This window comes from Lytechinus variegatus, chromosome 6, assembly GCF_018143015.1.
Source record: "Lytechinus variegatus isolate NC3 chromosome 6, Lvar_3.0, whole genome shotgun sequence".
Classification (NCBI taxonomy): Eukaryota; Metazoa; Echinodermata; class Echinoidea; order Temnopleuroida; family Toxopneustidae; genus Lytechinus; species Lytechinus variegatus.
In genome coordinates this window covers 12,026,032-12,053,978 of record NC_054745.1, presented here as the reverse complement: position 1 = coordinate 12,053,978, position 27,947 = coordinate 12,026,032, and the positions used below count along the sequence as shown (strand labels likewise).

General features: G+C 37.2%; 1 protein-coding gene across 2 annotated transcripts; it reads right to left on the bottom strand.

The window, feature by feature from the left end:
* Positions 1 to 3,634: 3,634 nt before the first annotated feature.
* LOC121417009 (crk-like protein) lies at positions 3,635 to 27,946 on the bottom strand. Of its 2 annotated transcripts, XM_041610547.1 has the most exons (8): positions 27,572 to 27,940; positions 23,782 to 23,910; positions 21,123 to 21,264; positions 13,117 to 13,212; positions 8,540 to 8,668; positions 7,304 to 7,369; positions 6,292 to 6,396; positions 3,635 to 3,947 (listed from the first exon to the last, which is right to left on the bottom strand). In XM_041610547.1, the coding sequence occupies exons 1-8, from the start codon at positions 27,586 to 27,588 to the stop codon at positions 3,792 to 3,794; spliced, it is 840 nt and encodes a 279-aa protein (XP_041466481.1). In that variant the 5' UTR covers positions 27,589 to 27,940; the 3' UTR covers positions 3,635 to 3,791. The 2 variants fall into 2 exon arrangements, with proteins under 2 accessions (XP_041466481.1, XP_041466482.1); XM_041610548.1 differs by lacking the exon at positions 6,292 to 6,396 and having other exon boundaries at positions 27,572 to 27,946.
* Position 27,947: the final 1 nt, after the last annotated feature.

Genomic DNA, 27,947 nt, shown 5'->3' with positions numbered 1-27,947 from the left:
TTTAAAGTGGTAAATGCAATATTTAGAAAATGTTGTCACTCCTCCAACCTTTCAAAATTTTATGTTTAGTTAACATTTCGTTTTTTTAGAGTGTAACGTTTGAAATAATTTTGGGATAAAATATTTCGTAAGTGGTTTATTACCCTCATTCAGCAAATCCTAGGGGAAATGAGATTGATCAGATAAGTCAAGAATGAGTAATCAAAGATTGAACTAAAAATGGCAATTTTTAAAGTTACAATAGTCCTTTTTCAGATCTTTTAAATGCTATTTTACACATACATACAGCATGGCCGTGGGATGGGGGCGCTGGTATAAAGTTGGGGGGAATTTGTTTTGGGGTGAATTTTATGGTGCTAATGCTTTTTTACTATCCATCATAATTATAACCACGGTCGATAGGATCTGGGTCGCCCTAGCCACTAACCCGTCTCTGTGGTCTAGTGGTTAAGGCACCGGCGTTCAAAGCTGGGGGCCCGGGTTCGATTACCGGCAAGAGACATTTTTTCGGCATCACCAATTTTTCCAAAGGGTAGATAGCTCTGTGGAACCTTGATTTAAGCTACGCCTACCATTGTTCTCTTCAACCATTATTTAAATAAAAAAAGAGCTGATGTGCATGTATAACTTTACACACACGCACACACACATACATCTAAGTTTCACGTATTGGCTTCTGTAAGGTAACAAAATAATGATGACGATAATGCTTTTTATTGGCAAAGCATTATCGTCAGCATATTTTGTTATACCGGTATATGTATATAGCCGAACCGACTTTTCTTCAGGACGAACCGGTTTGTTTCGGTTTCAATATACAATCAATTGGCGTAGAAGTTCCTTCTCATTAACTTAGATTATGTTTGCACAACCATGTTGAAGACCGAATACCATGCGTAATTATCATGTTATATAGACCGTATACATGGCACATCTCACTCATTAAAGAAGTCCAACCCAACAAAAACTTGATTTGAATAAAAAGTGAAAAAATCAACAAGCATAACACTGAAAATTTCATCAAAATCGAGTGTAAAATAAGAAAGTTATGACATTTTAAAGTTTTGCTTCATTTTACAAACAGTAATATGCACATCTCGGTCGGTATGCAAATGAGGGAACTGATGACATCACTAATTCACTATTTCTTTTGTATTTTATTATATGAAATATTTTTATTTTCTCGTCATTGTCATGTGAAATGAAGTTTCATTCCTCCATGAACACGTGGAATTCCATTATTTTAACATCTTGTGCTTCAGGCAAGGAGGTCATAATCATCGATCGAATTCGTAAAAATTGAAATATTGTATAATTCAAACAATAAAAAACAAAAGAAAAAGTGAGTGAGAGACATTATCGACTCGCTCTCATTTGGATGTAACTGGCTCATTCATACAACTATTTTGCTAAAAATAAGCGAAACTTTGAAATGTCATAACTTTCTTATTTTACATCCGATTTTGATGAAATTTTCAACATTGTGCTTGTCTAATTTTTCGTTATGGATTCAAATCAACATTTTTCTGAGGTGGACTTGACCTTTAAGCGGGTCTATCTCTTTCCAGCATTATGTTTTTCAGATCTCCATGACTCGGTCATCCCACTATCCTCAATCATCTCAATATTTAAGTATTCCTTTAATATCAGTATTTCGGTAATTTTCAGCACACAGCGAAAAGTGTGGTGTTAACCGGTGTACATAGAGGACCAGTTATTTTACACCGGTGTTAAATTGGTGGTGTTAGTTTTACACCTATAGGTGTTATTACAACACCTTTTGTTGTTACATTTACACTCTTTAGTGTTATGTTTAATCTCTAGGGTGTAATTTTAACACCTCAGGGTGTGGTCCTCTATTAACACCAATTGGTGTCAGTTTTAACACTGCAGTTTTTACAGTGCAATTTTTTTCTTCAGTATTCTCAGTCTTGTTAGTTCTTCCAACACTTGCGTTACCTTGCTTTTTCTACCACATAATATCCTTTATATCCATTCAACAACGATATAATGACAGCATGAAAGCAAAGAATGATATTATATCTATAACTTTTTAATGAAGCAATCATGCTCATCCTGTCGCAGCAGGTTCCAATACAAATTAGGCAGAGTTTCGTGCAGAATCTTTTGACTATCAAGCCAATCGCAGCGACATTACTTGAGCAGGCTTGATGACATTTACCCATTCCCACAGTCGCTAGTCTTATAATATATAGTATGAGCTTATTTTAAAAAAAAGTTAAAATCTTTTTTAAAAATGCTTTAGCAATGGTGATGGTTAATTTAACTTCTATGTACACCCAAACAGTATAAACAAAATTAAAGATACATATTCAAAATAATCATAAAGCAATTGTAAATATCGTTAATTATCAGCAAGTAGTGCATATAAGTGTTTTAAAGAAAATCCCTGTGATGTAATCGATTACAACGATAACTGAATATCTCTATGCTTGGATTAAAAATTATTCTACGCTCTTCGCTGTTCCAAAATCATGATAAACATTCAACCCAATCATTTAGTACAATATATATATGTATATGAAGAGATTAGTTCCAAATGGAGATAAATCCACTTTTGGTATTTTATGTAACCCAAGATTTTTTTTTAATTCACCACTTTCCCTTCGTCCAGCTGTCTTATAGTACAACATCTTAGATTAATTAATCACGATTTCAAAAATCTGGCATTTATAATCAAGTTTTAAAGAATTTTTGAAATTGTATTTTTCATTTATTGAGCTCCTTGTGAAAGAAAATCGTGCCACCCCTCGGCACGATTACCCCCCCCCCAAAAAAAAAAAAATAATTAAGTCATGATATATGAATACTATGGTTACTTTATACACATAATATCTAAGATTGATGTTCAGACGTATGATCTCTTCCATCAGAGGCGTCGATCCGGAGGGGGGGGGGGGGGCGATCGCCCCACAGATGACATGATGGGGGGGGGGCAAACATATCGTTTTGCCCCCCATAATTCCGCTGATGTGTAAAAATAAAATAAGATTGCAATGTTACACAGAAATCAGCAAGCGAGATTGAGATACCAACTCGTTCTTTATTTAAATTGTGCTCAAAATGTCCGCTTTTTAGATTGGAATAAAAAGATTTTAAGCTCGCGCTTTGCGCTCGCATCATTTATGTAGCAAAAATCCATACTTTCATGATGTAATAGGTGAATAGAATGTCCCATTTTCAGCTCTAAACCTCAACAGAACTCCCGCTTCGATTGCAATAGTGTTTTGCTGGATGTATATCTCGTTCTTTATCAAAAACGTCCATTACACTGTCTTCTTTTTTTTTTAGATCGAAATATCAAAATTTTCAGCTCGCGCATCGCGCTCGCATCTGTTGTTCTTTTAGTTACCCATCTTAATCATTGGTACCAAAAATGCTTAGAATATCAAGCTTTCAGGTCAGAATATAAAGAAATTTCAGCTCGCTCTCGGCACTCGCATTATCTGTGTAGTGAGATACATGTAGGCTATCTATCCTCCTCATGAGTTACTACTAACAGTCCTTAACAAGTACCTTTTTCCTGTTTTCATGTCAGTATACTATGTGTCTCTTTCTCATCAGGGCTCACCCACACACACCTATGTGTGTGTGTGTGGGTAAGTTTGTTCTTTTTGTGTGATCGAGCGCCTTTGGAACATTGATTCATGATTTTCCCCCCAAATCTGAAAAATGGATCGACGCCCCTGTCTTCCATCAATCTCCAAGTCATTCCAACAAGAATGATGATATGAAAGAGAAGGAATTTGTTGAGTACTCTCCATTCACTCTTAACTGGTGTTTTGTCCTTGTAATATTTTGTCCGCTTCCTCTTGCGGAAGGATTTCTACGTAACTGGAAGGGAAAACGCCTCTCCTGCCGTTGGATAACTCGCCCTCCCAAATGCCGTCCTTATTCTGTTTCAACACTTTAATGAAGTCTCCTTTCTGTGAGTGGAAAATACATAGAACAGAGAAGGTGAAAATAAATGTTAAAAAACAGGATGAGTCTGTATGTTGTACTGGTATGAGCTCTCCTACACAGCAACAACCGTGGTATTAACTGGTGTACATAGAGGACCACATCCGTTATTTTACACCGGTGTTAAATTGGTGGTGTTAGTTTTACACCTATAGGTGTTATTACAACACCTATGGTTGTTACATTTACACTCTTTGGTGTTATTTTCAATCTCTAGGATGCTGTTTTAACACCTAAGGGTGTGGTCCTCTATTAACACCAATTAGTGTCAGTTTTAACACCACAGTTTTTACAGTGTATGAGCTCTCCTAATGTCTTTATACGGAGTTCGAACGTTGTCTAAAGCATGATAGTGTCCTCTAGTTATGATAAAATTATTGACGATGTTTTATCATCATTTGCCAATTCTATCAACTTTTATTTACTCAAGTCTTGAAAGCCATATATAAAATGAAATATGGTTTTATCAGCTCAAACACAGAATATCTTTTGTGCAGCGCCTTACCAAAAGGAATGACGCTCCATTGAATATCATTGGATGAAAATTTCGGGTCTGGTGGTGCATTTAATCAAATTTGAACCAATAAACAAGAGAGCCAGTCAGTATCACTCACTGGGACTAAAAAGAGGTCAGGTGACACTATACATCCTTATGTTTGCTGTACAATAGTGCAAGCCAGAAATGTGGTGTCAGCGCCTGAAATGCCGCGGCAGAAGCCCGAAAGGCTGGTTTCTCTACATTGTCGAATGGGATAACCAGGTGGGTGTTTCATGAAAGATGTCAGCACTGAGTAAATTGTCAGTCACTGACAATTTCAGTGAAATCCTTGGTTTTGATTGGCTGAAAGGCACTGGCCTCTGACTGTTACTATGGTAACTGTCGGAGAAAGACAACTTGTCAGTGCTGACAACTTTCATGAAACGGTCCCCAGGGACTCCACGGACTGACGTCACTAGTTCAGTGACTGACGTAACAATTAACCAAGGAAGAGCTCCTACGAAGAGCAGGGGGCCTGTAACTCAAAACTTAGCATTGATCGTAGAGCATTTTCTACGATTCGTGTGGTCCAGTGGTTTGAGCAATGGACTCATAATAGTAAGGTTGTGAGTTCGAATCCCCACTCTGCCATTGTCTCCACTTTGATAAAAAGGCCCAAGAGTGATATCTGTCGTCTATTATGTCAGCCACTATGGCTGATTAACCTAGACGTAAAATGTTTCCAAGGTAATTGGTTATACCAGCTTGGCGTTTACCAGCAAAAGATGCGGTCCTGCCGAGTTCTTACGGGAGTTACCACAAACAGAAACAGATTGATTTCATTGACTACAATGTACAATCAATCGTAAAAACCAAGCATTCGATTAATCGCTAACCTTTGTGTTACGGGACCCTTGTGTGGAGAGAAAGCGTTAGATAGGCCCATACGAATAAGGCGAATTAGTTTTGTAGGACATGTAATTGGAAAGGATAATCTTGAACATTTTTAGTGTTGACAGGGAAGATAGAGGGTGATAGGGGTAAAACAAGCTAGGAAACGGATGGATTGGATGACCAGATTGAATGCATGGATTACAGAACGCAGGGTATACACTTCGTAATTCCGAAGGTTCGTAATTCCGAATCACGCAAATTGCCTATACGTCGATGTTCCTTAATCCAAAAACGTAAAAGGGTTCGTTAATCCGAACATTTGTGGCGTTGTTCCGAAGGTTCGATAATCCGAAAACGAAATAAGGTTCGTTGTTCCGAAGGTTCGTTAGTCCGAAAACGAAATAACGTTAGTTAATCATTTAGTTTTCTGACTAATGAACCTTTGGAATTACGAACCTCACTTCATTTTCGGCTTAACGAACCTTCGGAATTACAAACCTCACTTCGTTTTCGGACTAACGAACCTTCGGAATTACGAACATTCGGAAATACGAACCTTCGGAATAACGAACCATCCGCATATCCGAACCTTCTGAATAACGAAGCTTCGGAATTACAAATGTATGCATACAGAGAGAGGTGTGGGAGAGGGAGGTGGAGCTGATTCAAACAGCAAGGAATGGAGATTTGTGCCAGGCAATGATCACCACCTATACGTCTCCGGACAAAGCACTTCGAGAGAGACTCGGGGCTGAAACTAAATAATCTTAACTAACAGATTAAAATTCATGAAGAGCAAACGACTGAAAACGTCATCAAATTCTGAAAACTGATAACAAAGTTATTGAATTTTAACAATAACTTTTATTTCATTAGCACAACACCATGAATAATCCAATAGGCTAATGGTAATAATTGGGTCTGGTTTCTTGCCTTACCGTAAATTTTAGCTCTGACGGGTCGTATTCGAGGGGAGCTCTATCCTGTATCGCTTTTGCATATGGTATAACAGAGGTGTAAAGCTTGGTTGGAAGTTCAGGCAACTACAAAAAGAATAGAAAGCCTTTGTCAATACAAAAATACATGGTACACCCTGACGAAAACCTGGTTGTAAAAATAGCTGAAAAAATGATAAAAAGGAAAATCCATTAAAGATTGAAAGTTATTAGAATTTCAGGTTTTCTATTTGTGCATGACATCATAAACGAGCAGCTGTCCCATATGGTTATGTTATATAAAAGGCATAAATTTCCTTTTAATAGTTCGTGATGACCTTAAAAAAAATTATTAGGAAAGGGTGTGAAATCATGTATTTCTGAGAAAATGATATTTCATTGATTTTCTACCATACGATACGAAGGAAAGCTGATGACATCACAAAATCAAGGAATCAAAATTCTAACAACTTTTTTATTCTTTGGTAGATTTTACTCAAACCTTCGCCAATATTTGTTATTAATTTTATTTTTGCTTTTTTTTTACAATAAACTTGTCAGGGTGAATTTCCCAAGCCTGGACTGGCAACAAATATTTTCATATCTTTTCCTGTTTGCCTATATACAGCCCCCATCCATTTTATTTATTACAGACATGGAAATACATATCCCCCAATAAACTACTCTCATTTCTTTTGTTGTTTGCTACTCAAAGCCTCATCCATTTTATCTATTGTAGACATGGAAATACATGTACCCCCAAAAGCTATTCTCATTTCTTTTTTTTATTTGCCTACTTTCAGCCGCCATCCATTTTATTTACTGCAGGAAAAGAAATATATCCCAAGAAATATTTTCAATTCTGTTTTTATTTGCCTTATACAGTCCCTATCCACTTTTGCAGACACAGAAATATGATATTTTGGGGTTTGTCTACCTGAAGACTCCATATTTTTTATTCACTGTAGGCATGACAATATATATTTCATTTTCAATTCCTTATCTGCCTACTTACCGTCTCGTCCTGAGGAGGAGTGTACAGTCCTTCTTGCCCACTACCGGGTTGAGGTTCAACAGGCGACTACAAAAAAATGAATAAAAAAAATCAAAATAGAAAGCCATTGTCAATACAAAATACACAGCAAAACTGTGGTGTTAACCGGTGTACATTGAGGACCACACCAGTTATTTGTTAAATTGGTGGTGTTAGTTTTACACTTATAGGTGTTATTACAACACCTTTTGTTGTTACATTTACACTCTTTGGTGTTACGCTTAATCTCTAGGGTGTAATTTTAACACCTCAGGGTGTGGTCCTCTATTAACACCAATTGGTGTCAGTTTTAACACCGCAGTTTTTACAGTGCAGGGGAAGTTCACCCTGACGAATACCTGGTTGTAAAATAGCAGGAAAAAAATAATTTGTGAAGGTTTGAGAAAATCCATTTAGCAGTTAAATTAGAAGAAGTCATGTTTTTATTCAATTGTGACGTCATAAACGAACAGCTATATGTTATGCATAAATTTCATTTTCAATGGTTCGTGATTACTTTTTAAAATTTTAATTTTCATGATTTTGAGGAGAGGGTGTAAAATCATGTGCGTATTGATATACTGAAGATACAATTAAAAAAAAATAATTTTCTGAGAAAATGATATTTCATTGATTTTCTACCATACAATATGAAGGAATGCTGCTAATTATGACGTCACAAATCAATCAAGTGCCTCTGGCTGTCTCACCTGCATTACGCGATTCAATACAGCAGCAGTGCTGGAAACTACTATGAAATAATTATTCACCCAAAACACCATTCATTTAATGATACAATTCTACATTCATTGACATCCATTCTATTTATTGCATGCAACAAAAATAGCCTGGCAAGAATTCTTTTCTTTCGCCGTTTGCCTGCATACAGTTTTCATCCATTTTATTCAATGTACCCCCCCAAAAAAAAAACTATTCTCATTTGTTTTGTTGTCAGTTGCCTACTCTTCAGACGCCATCCATTTTATTTACTGCAGGAAAAGAAATACACCAACAATTATTTTCAAAATGTTCTGTTTTCATTTGTCTCCTTACTGCCTCCATCCATTTTTGCAGGTCACAAAAGTAGCCCAAGAAATATTGTCATATCTATTGCTTTTTGTCTACTCACAGACTCCATCCATTTTATTCACTGTAAGCATGGAAATACTTAAATATATCATTTTAATTTATTTCATTATTTTCTTTGCCTATACTTACCGACTCAAGGTAATTAGAAGGGAACATTCCTTCTTTCCCCTCAACATTGCGCATCATAAACCATTGTTGTTCTTCTCGTTTTAAAAGCGTTAGTATGTCGTTTTTTCGAGCAGGTAAATCTTCAGGATCCTGACCGAAAATGGAAGACATTCGGAGAATTAGAAAACATTTTTAATAATCAAATAACTTTTCTTGATCTTTTTTTTAACAGGAAAATGGACATTGTCATTATTTTCCTTCAGACTATACCACGAGCCGGGGGGGGGGGGGTTGTGGCACTTCCATTGACGAGTGGATACCGTGCGCGACCATGGGGTCTCGAAAAGCACCCTAAACACGTATTTTCTATATTCTGAAAATGCACCCCTTAATAAGTATTGACGTGTGAAACCCTACCCTTAACAAGTATTGGAAACAAAACGATACTCTTGACAAGTATTCCCTGAAATGAACCCCTAAACAAGTACAGCAATATGTCACGGGTCCGTCGGTCGTCGGTTATACTTTTACACATTTGGTTTAGTACGGCCCCACCTTCCACACGTCGCGAAAATCGGACTCTTAACACGTATTGTTGGGGCAAAAAGGACATCCTTTATACAACATTTTAATTTTGTTTTATCATCTCCCCAAATTTGACCCTGAACACGTAGCTTTCTAACGAAATAAATACTCTTTTTTTTCATTTTTTGGGGTGTTTTTGACACCCTTATCACGTTACGTACGGAACGTGCCCTTGAAAAAGACATCCTTTTTACTTGTTTTTTTTTGGTCGCGCATGGTGTCCACTCGTCAATGTAAGTGCCCCCCCCCCCCCGGGACCACGAGCTTACATTTATTCGCTGGCACATAACCTGTAACCTTTTGATGCTGGATCCACAGTATTTATATTGCGCCATATTTCTGTTAAAAAAACATTAATCCATTAAGTTAATTACTACACATTCGGTGCTGAAATTAAGTAAATTTTGAGTGACGACTTGAAATTTTATTCCCAGATTTTATTTCCTCAAAAAAATGTCTGAAATATCATAATAATCTGAAGAAATATTGCAAGGAAATCAGGCTTTATAAAATGAACCAATCAAAAACAAACATTTCTCACAGCTAGCATCCTGGTACGGAATAATGTACAGCGGATTTTATCTTGATCGAGTCATCTTTTATCAAGAAAGACATTTTGATTGTGGAAAGGAGAACCTAACCCAAACCGCATACATTCGTAATTCCGAAGCTTCGTATTTCCGAAGGTTCGTAATTCCGAAGGTTCGTCAATCCGAAAACAAAATGAGGTTCGTAATTCCGAAGGTTCGTCAATCCGAAAACGAAATAAGGTTCGTCAATCCGAAAACGAAACAAGGTTCGTTAATCCGAAAATTGAATAAGGTTCATATTTCCGAAAATGAAAATAATTCATTTTGGTAACAAAAACGGTGCTGTCATTACAAGATTACACGTTATTATGCAATGATAGTAATAACGATCTATGATACATGCGCGTGTTGTGACCAAAAGCATGTACTTCATTTAGAATAGGCGCCCTGATCAAGCATAGGCTAATTTCGATTTTATCTGAGCAATTGCTGCCTAAGCAAATGGTTTATAGATGCAGGGATCAAGACTTTGGTCGCGTAAGAGTATTACCTCTAGATAATAGGATTTGTGTTGGAGGGGATGTCATTTTTAATAACAGCTTCTGCTGGTAATAAAAATAATACTAATAATGATCCATGTGAGATGTTGAAAGCGCGAATTGCAAGCTCAAACTAATAGGCATTTCATGTAACAAGACGTGAACTTAAACATTTTGAGCATTTTTTGTAATCGTGACAAAGAATTAATGCGAGGGCGAGCTGTAATTTGTATACTGACCCTGGGCCCGTTGCATTAAACTTTTTTACCTGAGCGCAAACCGCAAGCTTAAAATTTTGATATTCCAACCTGAAAACTGGACATTTTATACTTTTTTTGTAACCAGGAATAGAATGAGTTCCTCAATAAACATGATAAACAATACTTGATGCGAGCGAGAAACTTGAGCCAAATTTTTCCGATTTTCCAACCTGAAAATTTGACATTCTAAGCATTCTTTTTAAAAAAAAATAGCTGGGAGAACTTTTTTCAGAACTGAAGTGGCTTCCCTGGGTAAATAATATTTATATCATTATTATCATTCTAGGCCTACATGAAATTTCCAAAAGTTTGAGCACGTGATTCGCTCGCAACATCTCACAAGGATGCCCTTTTAACAGTAATTGAACAAAAAGGCGAATTTTACATCTTCAGATTTGATTTTTTCCCCAAACCACTTGCTCGCTACGCTCGCAGAAATGAAACGTAAATATATAACTTATCAATCAGTGATCACTTAAAAAAAATTGCTCAATTTAATTACTACAAAACACACAACCTCTTTACACAGATGATAATCTCATGGTGAAATTATCCGTTTGCACCAAATTGCCCCTCTTGGCCCCTTTTTTGGCTTTGCACCCCCCCCCCCCCAAAAAAAAAGGAAAATACGTTCCGCCGCCACTGGTTGAAACACGCATCGTCTTCATGGCTAACTGCAAAAAGTTCTTAAAATGTCCCCTTTAGATCAGGACAGAGCTTTATATATTTAAAATTTCTGTTCGCGCTTCTTGCTTGTAGTTATTATCTAAATTTTGTTACATAGGCATCTCGTTTTGAAGATCAAAAACATATTGCCCATCATAGTAAAAACAAATATAGCTCGCATTATTTAAAAAGGGTTTATTATGTTATTAGATATTTACTTTATTTTATAAGTATAAAGCTAATTATTGACTGTTAGGACTACCCTTTCAAAGAAACAAACAAAAATTAACTATAAGCTGCCGATCGAGGAAAATATGGCTGAAAAAAAATTGCCCCCCCCCCTATTTGACGAAAGTTGGATCCGCCGGGAGGGAGGCAGGGGGCACTTGCACCCCAAAAATGAAATAAAAAACAGGGAAATGAATATTTTTCAAAATGGGAAAGTTCCTTTTTCAAAAATAAATATGCCGTTTTTCATGTTTTTTTTCGAAATAAAATACTCTTTTTAAAGTATACAAGTTAAGTTTTCAGGATGGAATATTGCAAATTTTCAGCTTGCGCTTCGCACTCTCATTCGATTAGTGAAATATGCATCCTAAATAGGTCACGTAATGCTTTCTTTAACAGGTTCCTTTTCTGGTCAGTATGTTTAAGCTCACGTTTTGCGCTCGTGTTAATTCTTTAGTTAGATGCACATCTTTTTAATGACAGCAGAAATCTGTTTGGATTTTTAAAACTTATCTTCATTTTTTATTGAAATACCCTAAAGTTTTAGCTTGTGATTCACGCTTGCAACACCTCGCAATAATGCCATTTGACTCCAAAAAAACGTTTTACAACTTCACCTTTGAATTTGTTTTACCAAGCCGCTCGCTCATTATACTCTCTCCCGAAAAATAAAGCCTAAATATACATTTTGCCATAATAAGAATTCACTTCAAAAAAGTTTTTCTCTACTTAATCACTATCAAACACACAATGACTTCAAGCAGATGATAATCTTAAGGTGAAAATATCACCAAAGTGCCCATTTTGACGTATGAGTTTCATTTTTTGGCTTTACCCCCCAAACGAAAATTCGTTCGGAACAACGAACCTGATTTCGTTTTCGGATTATCGAACCTTCGGAACAACGAACCTTATTTCGTTTTCGGATTATCGAACCTTCGGAATAATGAACCGTCGGAATAACGCCACAAATGTTCGGATTAACGAACCCTTTTTCGTTTTCGGATTAACGAACATCGAGGTATAGGCAATTTACGTGTTTCGGAATTACGAACCTTCGGAATTACGAACCTTCGGAATTACGAAGCTTCGGAATTACGAAGTGTAACCAAATCAAACATCCAGAGACACCGTTGTTAACCAGCCGACTCCTGCATTCTGAAGTTTGGTTTCGAGGGATGTTTTAAGCATTTCGGGGGTTAAATCTACCCCCCCCCCCCCCCACTCACACACCTCCGTTTCCTTCTTTCCCTGCACCCAATGTTAAAGGACAAGTCCACCCCAACAAAAACTTGATTTGAATAAAAAGAGAAAAATTTTCAACAAGCATAAAATTGAAAATTTCATCAAAATCGGATGTAAAATAAGAAAGTTATGACATTTCAAAGTTTCGCTTCATTACACAAAACGGTTATATGCACATCCCGATCGGTACATCGGTATCGGTTACTCCCTGAACATGTGGAATTCCATTATTTTAATATTTTGTGGTTCAGACAAGGAGGTCCTATTCGTCAAATTCGTAAAAATTGAAATATTGTATAATTCAAACAATAAAAAACAGAAGAAATAGTGAGTGAGTGACGTCATCGACTCTCATTTGGATGGAACTGGATCGTTTATATAATATTTTGTTAAAAATAAGCGAAACTTTGGAATGTCATAACTTTCTTATTTTACATCCGATTTTGATGAAATTTTCAGCATTGTGCTCGTCTAATTTTTCTCTATTGATTCAAATCGACAGTTTTCTGAGGTGGACTTAACCTTTAATATCCTTTACTACTTACGTTACCAGGGAAGTTGTATTTAACTCTAAATCGTTCTAAAGTGCTGGTAACTTCTTGGTCGGTGCTTTGATTTGGTTGGGAACTTCTGTGAGACGGCTGCACCACAGTAAAGAAAAAAGGTTTAATACAATCACCTTTTACGATTCTACAAGTAAAATGAATATTCATGAAAATAAACACATAGAAAATTCGAGTTTAAGTTAAATCAAAATACAATTCTGGAAAAAAGGATGAATTTTATGCCTATGAAATAAACCTTATAAACAATATTTGGCAAGAGCAAAAATAAGTTTTTCCAAGTTGCCATGTCATGGTCGGTGTTTTTGAAGATTGTCGCATAACGAACGGGGTCTGGTCGGGCAAGACTATTGTCGATAGCCTTTCGCACATGAAGATTTAGGGTGCAGTAGGTAAATAACCTGCAGTTGCAAATTGTTCCACACCCACCTCCACCCGACAAAGGAAATTATAACTGGTATAGTGTGGAAAATCTGTTTATCCAACTGTCAATCTGATCGGGGTCGCTCTTGCCACTAACCCGCCTCTGTGGTCTAGTGGTTAAGGCACCGGCGTTCAAAGCTGGGGGTCCGCGGGTTCGATTCCCGGCAGAGAATTTTTTCGCCATCACCAATTTTTCCAAAGGGCAGATAACTCTGGGGTACCTTGATTTAAGCTACGCCTACCATTGCCATTTACATTGTGTGAAAGAAATGGATAAAGAGAACAAAGGTAGGCGTAGTTTAAATCATGGACCTACTAGCAGGTCCTAATTAAATCGAGGTTCCCCAGAGCTATCTACCCTTTTCGAAAAATTGGTGATGCCGAAAAATTGTCTCTGCCGGGAATCGAATGCGGGCCCCCAGCTTTGAACGACGGTGCCTTAACCACTAGACCACAGAGACGGGTTAGTGGCTAGGGCGAACCCAATCCGATTGACCGTCAGATAGACAGATTTTCGACACCATACCAATTATAATTTCCTTTGTCGGGTGAAGGTGGGTTTTGAACAATGACAAGCCGCCATGCCTCGACTGGATGAAGCTATTGCTTTGATACAGTACAAGTATGGGAGAAAGACAGATATATATATATATATATATATATATATATATTATATAGCAGGGGTGTATAGTGTCTACTTAAAATGATCAAGATGACAATTTTAAGTACTTTCGCGGAGTTTAAATCCAATTTTAGTGGCAGAAAACCAAACCAGTTCCGGGATTTTCTGAAGGGGGGGTGGCATTTTTAAGGGGAAAAAATACGAGCCAGGCCCTTATTAAGGTGTCTTGAAAAGTTTGACAAGCAGAAAAAAATAAGTAATAAAAAAGTCCTCACTTGTGTTTAAACGACATTTATTCCTCTTAAATTTGCTATGACTCATAGGCCCGTATTCTGAAGTCGGGTTTAAAGTTGTGGTTTAATTATGGAGAGCCAATTGTTACATAAATCACGAACGGAAGCTATATCATATTTCAGCTCATTTGGCTCTCAAATCATTCATAATTGTTTAGGAAGTATAATTAGATGATTGTCTTCACCATCGATGAAGATCAGGAAAGAGCACAAGGAACATTCAATTTAATTTAAAAAAATGGACACTTTTGGCTTGCCATAATTTTAGCACAGAGTTAGTCCATGGCCTACCTGACAACTTCAGAACACGGGCCTCAGTGTACGGGTCGATGCCTCAGCCTGGATATGCCATCGACAACCAATTTGAGCCAAACTTGAGTCTTTTTGTGAGATCAAAGCATTATATAATGTATTTCACTTTTATTTATTCTTTTGGCATGCGCAATGCCATGAGACGAATCGTCAGTATTAATTCAATGAGGTTGTGATAAGTGGGGGGGGGGGGGGTCATCGATGCCTTGATCCATCGCCTCTGTTTCTTATCATATGAAATGGATCTTAGCTGGGTGTTTAAAATTTTTTCAAGTATTTTCATTTCGTCATATATCTCCCAACCCTAGCTATATACCATTTAAAGCTTATCAGTATTAAACAAAAAGAAAAAAATCATTAAAAAAGTCTCTATTAAGCTCCTTTTACAATCGTCATGCCCATTTTCAGACGCGCTCCCCCCCCCCCTCGCGATGACCCAATTAAAAAAATAAACATACACGAATTGTCCCGGCTCCTAGCTCCCCTTGAAATGGCAGTTGTATATATCTTCTGGATTTTTTTTTCTTGCTAAAATAATTTTGAAGTAAAAAGTGGCTCAGAGTTCCCCTGGTCAATATGGGTATCGCGCCTGTCGAACGCGTATACTTAGGGTAGGCCTATGATTTAAGGGTGTCATTTTGCGCACAGAGAAAACTCGTTAAGGGGATGTTTCAAAATAATTTGATCACGCATGTGTACAGCAATTCATTTGACTGCCCCCCCCCCCCGGCGCCCCGGGCAAAGCGATCCCAAATATCTTTAGATTGACGGTGGAAAATAAGCGAGGCTGGACGAACGTTATTACACTGTTCCGAACATGTAGATCGTGTTTCTGTTCATAAGGTTACGCAAGACTTTACGCACGACTGGTTACCTTAATTCTATCCCTATCATAGAGCTATTAATAGTTAACTGTTAATAGCTCCATGATCCCTATGTAGATCACTTGGCACCACTGATCTGTAAAGTTGTGTGTAAATTTATAAACAACTTTTAAAACCCGACTGTGTCTTCCTGACCACTCACAGATCCGTCAAAGCTAAAGTCGTTTTTTGTGTTTTTTTTTACATTTTTTTAGAATCAGAATTCTTTTGTTCCATTCCCTCTATGTTGAGGGTGCTGAACAGTAAGACGAATATGTTACCCAATACATAAATGACGTCTTTGGCCGTTGCCATGGCAACGGATTAATTCATAAAAAATAACAGTTCCCTTACAGTAGCTAGTAGATTAACATGGTACAAATGCCCCAATCTTACAGTGTTAAGCTTCTGATTCAATAAAGAATAATATTTCCATATATTCAAAGTCACCATAATGGTTCAAATTGGACGTTGCCATGGCAACGGTTTTTCCCATAGAAAACCATTTTGATTAAAAACAAAATGTAGAATCTGCTGCTGCTATCCATGTATGAATTTTCTTCTGTACTGTGCTGTTAAAACTGACACCAATTGGTGTTAAACACCCTGAGGTGCTAAAATTACACCCTAAAGATTGAACATAACACCATAGAGTGTAAATGTAACAACCCAATGTGTTTTAATAACACCTATAGGTGTAAAACTAACACCACTAATTTAACACCGGTGTAAAATAACTGGTGTGGTCCTCTATGTCCACCTAGTCTGCTGGGCAAACCCTTCACTCGAAATAAGGGTCTGAATGTGCAGCCTACTCATGCCTTGTGTACTTAAGGCTCTCTCGCTCAGCAAGTTTTGTATGTGCTAGTCTTTGCGTGGAGGCACACTTGTTGATCAAAGTTCCAATGAGGGTCTGTGCATGCAGACTAATGTCCACCGGTCGGTTAACACTACAGTTTTTGCTTGTACTATAATATGCATCCATGTATGTATAGTAGATGAATGCGGGGTAAGTGGTGACCCTTTCTGCATTTTGCATGTTAGAATTAATACGACTAATAATATTGTAGAAAAAAGTACCTTGCTTTTAAATCTCATTCTTGGGAAATATTTGTCACCTACCTTTCTAATCCCCCCCCCCCCCATGAAAGTGATTGTGACCTTTGAAAAAAAAATGTAAAATGGCTCAACTTGCCCCATCTTTGGGATTAGTTGAGCCACAAAAACTATGTACAAAATGTCTGCGGGAAGAACCGGCATGTCACTTTTGTATTTAAAGGTCAGGTCCACCTCAGAAAAATGTTGATTTGAATCAATAGAGAAAAATCAGACAAGCACAATGCTGAAGATTTGATCAGAATCGGATGTAAAATAAGAAAGAAAGTTATGACATTTCAAAGTTTCGTTTATTTTTAACAAAATAATTACATGAACGAGCCAGTAACATCCAAATGAGAGAGTTGATGATGTCACTCACTCACAATTTCTTTAGTTTTTTTATTGTTTGAATTATACAATATTTCATTTTTTTACGAATTTGACGATTGGGACCTCCTTGCCTGAAGCACAAAATGTTAAAATAATGGAATTCCACGTGTTCAGGGAGGAATGAAACTTCATTTCACATGACAATGACGAGAAAATAAAAAAATTCTTATTTCAAACAATAAAAAACAAAAGAAATAGTGAGTGAATGACATCGACTCTCTCATTTGGATGTAGCTGGCTCGTTCATATAACTGTTTTTGTAAAATGAAGCGAAACTTTGAAATGTCATAACTTTCTTATTTTACATCCGATTTTGATGAAATTTTCAGTGTTATGCTTGTTGAATTTTTCTCTTTTTATTCAAATCAAGTTTTTCTTGGGGTGGACTTGTCCTTTAAAGTATTTTCACTTGCTAATTCTCTATAAATACAAACATCCTCTAAAAGTAAAAGAGCTGTCATGTGAATTGACTCTGTTCTACCTGCATATCAATGGCTTTTTAAGGATTTTTTCATTTTTTTTATTATGTACATTACCATAAGAATTACCATGGCTCAACTTGCCCATGTTGGCCGGGACAAGTTACCCCAGTCCGAACTCAATGCGATATTTTCACATCCACACATTTCTTATGCATCCATCATGTAAAAGACTATGACAAAAATGAGAATCCATACCTGGACTAACGATATTGTTCTTATTTCTATGATATAATTAAAGACGTGTGTTGGTAAAGACGTGTGTTGGTAAAAGCACTGAACTATTTCACTCCTTTTTTTACTTTTTTGGCTGAAATTTGTATTTTTCCCTCTAAGAAGTATTTTTTATTGAAAGTTGAAAACAACGTGGTGGGGTTAAGGATTATGTAATCAATGCATTACACCACCACAATGTCTGACTCATTCATTATTGGCCTGGGGGTGGTGGCTCAACTTGCCCCTATGCTCAACTTACCCCGCTTTCCCCTACATTTATTCAGACTTGAAAGGTCATTAAAACTTATATCGAAACAGGCCGAAAAAGATTCGCATGCGGGTGGACACTTGATAAGACCTTCAACACTCGCATGAATGATAGTAAATCATTATTCACCTCGATAGGGATGTTTACTCCGGGGGGGGGTGCACTCAGTATATCGGAGGGGACCCCAATTTTCACTCAAATTTCCGCTTCAAGGCATAGCATTTTCTAGTTATCGAGAAAAAAGAAATCTGCTGCAAATGATCGCATATTTTTCGTTACGCCGTTCCGATCGCATTGATCTGCTATAATGAGCTGCAATTTTGAAGAAAAGGGGCCGCAGAGCGCTGTCCGACCATCACCTAAGCCAGTACGCGAGCGCAGCCTAGCTGCATCATGCACGCATGGCCGTTCCATACGGATGCACATATAAGCACTCACACAATCATGACGCTGGCGATCCGTTCCAAGGACTTCCGTTTTCACAAACATTTGTAGTTTCAAAGCCCGTTCCGAGGACCCTCCTTTGTACAATAAGCCCGCTCCAAGGCCCCCGTTTTTGTCTCGCCCGCGGCACACCCCACCACCTTTTTTGGTCGAGTGCCCCCGTTGGGTGTTAACTATTTGATTTCATGAAAAGGGAAAAGTTAGCTTTGTTCTCGGTCACGATGTATAGGTTGCACGGGCTTAATTACAACTGGCAAAAGATATTAATTCGAGCCAACCCATTCTATTTTTTTTTTAATTTGATATTGCTGATTGACAAAAATGAATGAATGTGACTGACAATCTAACACTGCTTCTAAGGAGGGTACCTATACCGAACTTCCTTTATTTTCCAAATTGGAAAGATACATCGCTACTTTGGACTTTTTTTACTGGCGGAAGAATTAGGGCCATTTTACTCTCTCAAGTGATGAATTTCTTCTTCTTCTTCTTTCCTTGGTTGCCTCCAGTCACGATTGACTATTTTTGCCACAGATTTTGTTCATTTTCAAAAGCTTACTATATTTTTTTTCCTTTTCCATTCTTTTTTTATTCTCTTTTCTTTTTTTTCTTCTTTTTTTCCTTCTTTTTCCTTTTTCTTCCTTTTTTCTTGTTATTTTTTCTTTTCTTTCTTTTCTTTTCTTCTCTTTTTTCTTTTTTTTCTTTCTTTTTCTTTTCTTTTTTCTTTTTTGATTATTTTTCTTCTTTTTTTTCTGTTCTTTTTCGTTTTTCTTTTCTTTTTCTTTTTATTTCTTTTCCTTTTTTTTTCTTTGTATGCATTTCTGTTTCTTGCAGCACGTTTGATTTTCTTCTGCTACAGTAAGCTGCAACAGAGAAAACAAGAGTAAACTGGATTTGTGGCCTGATAAAACTTCAGGTTTCGGGACACCGAAACTAAAGTATGGGATGAAAGTGCAAAAAAAAAACTTGAAAAAAAACAACAAATAAACAACCAAACTTTTCTCTTCATCCTAATCTATTTTCTGCCCCCCTGACAAATCACCAAAATAAAGAACTCGGATTTGATCCTGTCAGGTGTATATAGTCTTCATAATTGCCGATTTATTTTTAAATGAACCGGTCGAGGTACCCTTTTCTGATAGATATGGCATGTCAGACATTATCATATCCTGTCCACTGGTAGTAAACATTCAACCCTCGAATTTCCTCCTTATTTTTTTTATGATTTTCTTTTAAGTGCCACTTTAACACAAGATTCTATGGGAAATTTATTAGACCCGTGATACCACTAAGGCAACGGGAGAGAGAGGGCGAGGTGATGTCAAGTCGTATCGTAGATGGTTCTTTTCCATCTTTGACTTGAACGCCTCTAGTGATGTACTGTTATACCTACACAGTAAAAACTGCAGTGTTAAAACTGAAACCCATTGGTGTTAATAGAGGACCACACCCTGAGGTGTTAAAATTACACCCTACAGATTAAACATAGCACCAAAGAGTGTAAATGTAATGTGGGGTTGAAAAAAAATACAGTTTATGGGGAAATTAAATAACTGAAGGAGTAACATAAGCTCGATCACACATCAAACAGAAGCAAACGGAGAGGAGAAGAGGGAACTTAACTCGAAAGACACGGGAACAAAATAGAACTTAACTCTATGAAGTGATCTGGTAGTGCACTGTTTATTTGCTGGGCTAATTTGCCTCAGCTAAACTCATAATGGCAATACAAAATTAGCATATATTTAAATTACACAAAATCAACCAATGAAAATTAAGAGAATGGAGGAGCCAACTGAAAGTGGAAAAGTCTAATTCATAAAAATAACCAATAAGAGATAGAGGATGGAGATGAATAAGATGTTGGGATGATTACATAATAAGAATGTTGAACAAAAGAATCAGATGTGGGAATGTAATGAATGAACACATCTGAATAGGAAAGGAATGACAGGAGAAGCAGGTTGAAAGTCAAATGTAAATGGATGACAACAGAATCATGGAGAATTTAAACATAGCTGAACTAAATACCAAAGCTTGAACTATAAATAACTAAACTATTAAAGGAAACCAAATGTCAAAATAACAGTCCTAAAGTAACAACAAAAGGTGTTGTAATAACACCTATAGGCGGTGTAAAACTAACACCACCAATTTAACACCGGTGTAAAATAACGGGTGCGGTCCTCTATGTACACCGGTTAACACCACAGTTTTTGCTGTGTAGGGTAATGCACAGAAAATTATTTAATTCATATCTTCCCTTGAAACAAATGACATAAATTCTATCAGTATAAAGAGATGGGGAAATCTCGATAATAATCATGACAGAAAAATAAATAGTAATAACAGGTATGGCCTGTATGTAATACGGATACCAAAGTATCAGCCTCGCAGTTCATATAGTGAAGAGGAAAAGTGAATTTACAATAAGCTGCATCAAGAGTATTATCTAGACCTCAGTAAATGCTAAGAAACGCCACAAGGGGAATGGATCAAACACTTCAATTGAATTGTTTCAAATTGTGTTTCAGATCGATATTTATCAAAAGGTGGTTTAAAAAGAGATAAATTACTTACCGGTTCGACCAGTGAAGTTGTTTCTAGTAAATGGCTTTGGTAAAAGGTGACAATTTCGGGTAGGTCTGAGAAAATCTGGTCACCAATCTGAAACTCACCATTTCTATTTGTGATAAGGTAATGACACACTTCACTTTTTTCTCTGTCAAATTCAAAAAGACAGGAAGAGAAGAATTTTAATAGAACTTTACATGATAAGCACTTTGTTCCTCAATTTGTTATTAATTTGACTGTTACTTAATACGTTTGGTTTACTTTAATCCATAATTTATTGTTCGAAATAGACATGAAATGATAAACTCCGAAAATTTGCTTTGCCCAATTGATCGTGGGCCCGGCAGCCACTGTGCAGCGCCAGTTGAACGCCAAACAGGGTAGCAATAACTCCCATCTTTTAACGTCCTTTGGTCTGACGTGGCCAGGATTTGAACCCTCGACCTCCCGGTTGTGAGACGGACGCTCTACCGACTGAGTCATTACACCGGTTATAAACCCATGTTGACAATTACACTACTAATTTGCACTAATAAAGGAAACCAAACCCCAAGAAGGAAATTAATCCTATCATCAAATGAGAGGAGCTATATCTAAAACTTGTTTCATCAAAATCGGTTATAGAATTAATAGGCGAGTTATGGAAGTTAAAGTCTTGTACTCTCTCTACAAAATTTGTGTATAAAACAAAGTGGAGAGTTGTCCAAAACTTGATCAAATCGGCAATTTTAAGCATGTTTGTCAATTTGAGGATCTCTTACTCTTAAAATGTTTAGCAACATATTGTCCACCGTGACAACAATTGGTTAAAATTTTATCCAATTCTGGGTGGTTTTTAACCAGTAATGCGTGCTTTGTGTGAAGACTAAACAGTATAATTGGTTGAAAACTGCCCAGATTTTGATAATTTTTTTAACCAATTGTTGTATGGAAAATATGTTGCCCAACATTTTAAAACTAAGAGATCTTCAAATTGGCAAACATGCTTAAAATGGCTGATTTTATCAATTTTTGGACAACTCTCCATTCTGTTTTATTCACACTCAGATTTCCCCCTTTGTTTTATATATTTCACTTTATCTCCTGACCTTGACACAACTTGTGGTGTAAATTATATTTTCCTATGACCATGATGACATGTTAGTTTCGTATACAAGGAGGCAATATGAAAAATAATGGAAAAAATCTGAAAATTTGTATACCGGCAAAACAAATGCAGAATTTTCCACAAAAATCTGTGATTCTGATCATTGGTGACTACTTTTTCCCCTTAAACCAAATCAAAGAGTCAAAATGTAATTCTTCAGGTTTTTATTTCAAGCGCAAATACTGATGTCTGATAACAGTGATCATCACTTAATACATGAAATGCGCTTTTCCTAGCTGTTAACAAATACTTATTTCAAAGTACAAAGTTTTTAAGAAAATGAAAGCTTAACACAAAGTGATACATTTATGGCTGAAAACATGAGTCCTATGGGGTTACTGATAGAATACACTGTAAAAACTGCGGTGTTAAAACTGATACCAATTGGCGTTAATAGAGGACCACACCCTGAGGTGTTAAAATTACACCCTAGAGATTAAACATAACACCAAAGAGTGTAAATGTAACAACAAAAGGTGTTGTCATAACACCTATAGGTGTAAAACTAACACCACCAATTTAACACCGGTGTAAAATAACTGGTGTGGTCCTCTATGTACACCGGTTAACACCACAGTTTTTGCTGTGTAGGGATTAAACCGGATTAAGCGGTATAGGATAACCACTTTATCGACAACGAAATTATGAAACTACAGCACAGAGGAAATAGCAATGACGGGGTTACATTATTTTAAGCTCGCCATTTATAACTCACCAGACGACTATGTTGACATTATAGCCCGGGGTGGCACTTCCATTCACGTGTGGATACCATGCGCGACCATGGGGTCTCGAAAAGCACCCTAAACACATAATTTCCATATTCTGAAAATGCACCCCTTAACAAGTATTGGCGTGTGAAACCCTACCCTTAACAAGTACAACAAAACGATACTCTTGGCAAATATTCCCTGAAATGAACCCCTAAACAAGCCGAAGTACATGAATGTTTTATTGTTACGGGTCCTTCGGTCGTCGGCTTTACCTTATTTGGTTTAGTTTCTACACCTCGCGCACTCTAAACACGAAGTGTTGGGGCAAAAAGGACATCCTTCATAAAACATTTTAATTTTGTTTTATCATCCCCGCAAATTCGACCCTAAACACGTAATTTTCATAGCGAAATAGTTACCCTTTTTTCATTATTTTTGTGTTTTTGACACCCTTATCACGTTACGTACGTAACGTGCCCTATCGTGAAAAAGACATCCTTTTTACGTGTTTTTGGGGTCGCGCATGGTATCCACTCGTCAATGTAAGTGCCCCCCCCCCGGGCATTATAGCCATCAGTGGCGGACCGTGACCCGGAGGAGACAAAGCATTGGAGGGGGGGGGCACAACATTGTTCACAAACAATGCAGTGCCCCCCAATGCTTTGTCTCCGCCGGGTCACGGTCCGCTACTGATAGCCATGGCATTTTCAGTGGCCACTCTTTTAGTTTCTTTGGGGGTTAATTTAGGGACGAACCTTCCCGGAGGCCCAACCCCCATGTGTTCTAACACCATATAAACTCGTACCTTACAGAGAGGACATAGCCTCCTTTAACTTCTGTGGAGTCTCGTACGAGGAACGTCCCCACTCGCTTGTCCTCCAGGAGCTTCTCTGCTTGTTCCTTGCCTATTTCACCAAAATACCATTCATACATGCTAAAGAGGGAACAAAAGGCATTCAGAATGTAAGAATGGAATTAAACAATATATATACTTCTCAAAAAAGTTTGGAAATCTGATTTTGATCGTTAATCCTTCCTCGGTTTTAGTGAATATTAATGTGCTATTGATACCAATGAAAAGATCATTTCTCTTTAAAATCATACCCTACATGGTTTACATGGAGGTGGAGTGCCTTGAAATGTGGGACAAGGTCAAAGTTTAAAAAAATGCAAAATGACACAATACTGAAAGTCAATGTTCCTTTTTCGTGGAGATGAGTTTCACAGCGGTTTCTTTCTTTCATGCTTTATATCATTAACATTAACGTTCAACCCCACTTCTGCACAAGCAAACACATAACAAACATGCATGGGTATGTCAAACCACGACTGAAACCATGTTATCTCACAGAACCATCACTACATAAACCACAATAAAACAAAAAATGAAGAAACTGGGGCTTTATTTGAATGGATTTTCATCTCTATTGACAGACAAATGTTCTTTTTGACCCTTCATTACTATTTTGCTCGTTTTGAAGCTTTTCAATTCAGACCTCATCCAACACTTTTAAATCCTGCTCTTTTCGTGATGGCATGATCATAACAAGAATGGTATCATTTTAAAGAAGATTAAATGATCTTTTGAATGATATCAAATATGGATTGTGTCAAACCGGGAGTTGGGAGAAATTAATGGCCAAACTCAGAGATATGTGTATATATACACTCAGCAAAAAAAGTTCTTGGACACTTATAAAAGTTAAAATATTCGATATTTGATTAAAGGCAAATTATTGTATGTACACATGACCAGACAATATTCCTCTTCCAGTATGACATGATATTTTCATGTGAACAGACTTTGTTAATGTTTTGCTATTGTTTAATGCCTGTAACCAGCCATGCACTGACTGATCCATTTTTTGCAATTTTCTTTTACTGACATTGCTATTGTTTAAAGCATTTAACCACCCATGATGACTGTTCACATGAAAAAAATTGATATTCCGACCTGAAAACTGGACAGTGCAAGCGCGTTTTTATTTAAATACAGAACAAGCTGTGTGTCTCAAACAATTGAATGTGAGCACGAAGCATGAGCTTATTTTTTATATACTGACATGATAAAGGAGCATTTTGACAAATTTTGGAAAGAATTTGCAAAGAAGATAGATATCTCACAAATCACAATATCACAGTTTGCATAAATTAAACAAAATAATAAAAGCTTGATGTGCCAGCTAAAATATTGTTTGCAAATTGATTTTAGAACTGGATATGAAGTGTCATTTAATCCTCTTGAGTGTGATTCATTACACAGGTAATGCGAGCGCGAAGCGAGAGGGAAAATTTTTATATAAAGTCTATTTTCTAATTCTTCCCCTCACGTTTTTCTTGTTTCCTTTCGGGGTCGGGCCGGCCGTTAAGAGGCTGTAAATTACATATCATGGGTATAATCAGTGGCGTACCGTGGGTCACCGTATTGGGGGGGCACCAGCAAAAATTTATATACTGACCCCAAACGGGGAATATACATGTATTTTAGGAATCTATTAAGAGTATACATATCTCAGCATAGTCATCTAATGCTAGTACCATCCTTTGCTGAGTTAGAATTACATCCAAACACATTTAGCACTTTTTGTAGACATGGTAATCATGATTATCACACGCATCTCTAATGCAACTTTTAGAAATTTATAAAATTCAGTCCTGAAGAGGGGCATTATATGGCTTGTTTGCAGGAATTCACTAAGACCGTACGTATTTCACTAACCAAATGATGCGAGCGCGAAGCGCGAGCTGAAAATTTTTGATATTGAGATCAGAAAAATGGTCATTGAAAGGACTGATTTTAGGAATTCATGAAGAGCAGTCATCTCACCAATCAACTAATGCGAACGTTAGTACGGACAGGAAATGTTTTACATTAAGACCTTAAATAGGGCAATCACTTTTAAGTAGTCATGAAAAAGAAGCAAATGTCACTACATTGAAATAATAATAACTCGAATAGCAAGGAAATATATTTGGTGTACAGTATATTGATTTGAAAACGGGAGGTTTTAGTACAACAGGATTATATATCTCGTTAAACAGTCTATGCGAGCACCAGAAACAATAAAGACATAGGCCCTGAGCAAATAATGTTTCATAAAGTTATGAAAAATGCTTCTTATGTAATAACATAATTATAATATGATATAACATTTATAATGGACAAAATTTATTCATCCCGACTACGTTTCTCTTCTTTTCTCCCTTTTTTTCTCCTTTTCCTCGTTTTTTTTTTGCCAGCCGATTGGGGGGGCACGTGCCCCCCCATGCCCCCCGTAGTTATGCCAATGGGTATAATACCTCCTTTTTACTTTTCTTTCTGTTTTTGTAGTTTCGGAAAGACTTCCATATGTCCCTCCACTAATTCTAAAAAATACTTCTCCAAAACCCCCTTCTGTCTTTCTCTTTTTTCTTCTTTTTTTGATCACTTCCGGTGGGAACTTGGATTCGAACCTCTCGCTGCAGAATTAACGAAGCATCTCTAGTCTGTCGCCTTACTCACTGAGCTAGCAGGAATTGTTGAAAGCCATGGGTTGTGTGTGTGTATTTGAGTTTTGTCAGACGTGTATCAATCAGATATGATTATTTACGTCTGGGCCCGACCTTTAACGTCACCATCCGAAAGACGTGACCAGGGCTCGAACCTCTGCATCAATTTGTATAACTTCCCAACAGCTTGGCGCACAGGCGCACGCCACAACGCCCATTTAAAGCCAAGATTGGAGACACCGTTCTCACTGCCTTCCTAAAACTAGTTTAGTTGTTGTTGTTAGCTTGGGTTTTGAGGCGCGTGTCATTCAGATATGAATATTTACGCCTATATCAATTTGTCGTTTTTGTGGTTATAAAATTTTGACGCATAATGGATTAGCGCTGCTTTCAGTAAATTTGAATGAGATCGTGAAAGTAGAAACATTAGTTGAAACATTACGCCTGGTCTACTCTCCAAGAGTATTGGGTATTTATTTTTTCTGACTAAATAAACCGATGCCATTAGGAATTACACACACTCGAAATTTTGACGGAATAAAGCCATATATTTTGTTATGTATCCGACTTTTCCTTCTTAAATCTCTTAGATATATTATGTTAGATAATTCTTGATAAAGCTTCTCCATGTTTTTTTTTTCAATTTTAGTGGAGGGGACATATGGAAGTCTTGCCGTAATGGCTATCAAGATATATCCACTTTTCCTGCAGGTTGTCAAAAATAGGGGGAGGGGCCGGCTCGGCCCCCTCCTGGATCCGCGCCTGCTTTCGCCGCTAAAGGCATGGTCACACCGCCCGGGCGTTGTTGGAGCGGAGAGAAAAAAATCATCACTGCTCGCTACCGTTTACCATTTTCGATTTCGATTGTTGTTTTTTTTTTGTGTTTTCGATTTTTGTTTTCAATATTTCCCCAATTTTGAGAGCGAAATTCGACCCTCTTTCCCTACCGCTCCACGACCGCTCCAACAGCTCTCGGGTGGTGACCAGACCAGGCCTTTAGAGCATGTTTAGTGAAATAACCGATCGAAATCAAACCCGGGAATCCATGGTGTCATCACGTAAACAAACGATTTTCACTGACTCGTTTCATCAACATATCAACTTACTACATTCTGTCCGCCATAATGACGAACCCTCTTCACGTATCGTCCGAATGAGATGGTTTCCTGAAAAGTTCGACAAAAATACACCTTAAACGTATCAAATTATTCCGTTGATCAATAAAAACCCTTCCTGTCACATTCGACAAGAGTCTTCGTCGATAGTGAAATCGTGGTGAAATGACTCGAAAAAATCGGAAGTCCCAGACAGTCCATTCACACACTACATGCATAAACGCTATATACTAGTTCAATGAAGTTTGAAAAGTCCGATAGAAATAAGAGATAGGTTTATCAATAATGAGCTCTGAATATACTCGGGTTCTTCCAAATGAATAGAGAACAAGAATAGGGCCTATGTGAAGAATCAAGGTTCTGCTCG

What these genes read in the sequence shown, in the direction of transcription:
- LOC121417009 (XM_041610547.1), bottom strand. An exon ending in AATACAACTTCCCTGGTAAC is followed by an intron (nt 8,669 to 13,116) that starts GTAAGTAGTAAA and finishes ATTTTCGGTCAG; the next exon opens with GATCCTGAAGATTTACCTGC. An exon ending in CTCCTCCTCAGGACGAGACG is followed by an intron (nt 6,397 to 7,303) that starts GTAAGTAGGCAG and finishes TTCTTTTTGTAG; the next exon opens with TTGCCTGAACTTCCAACCAA.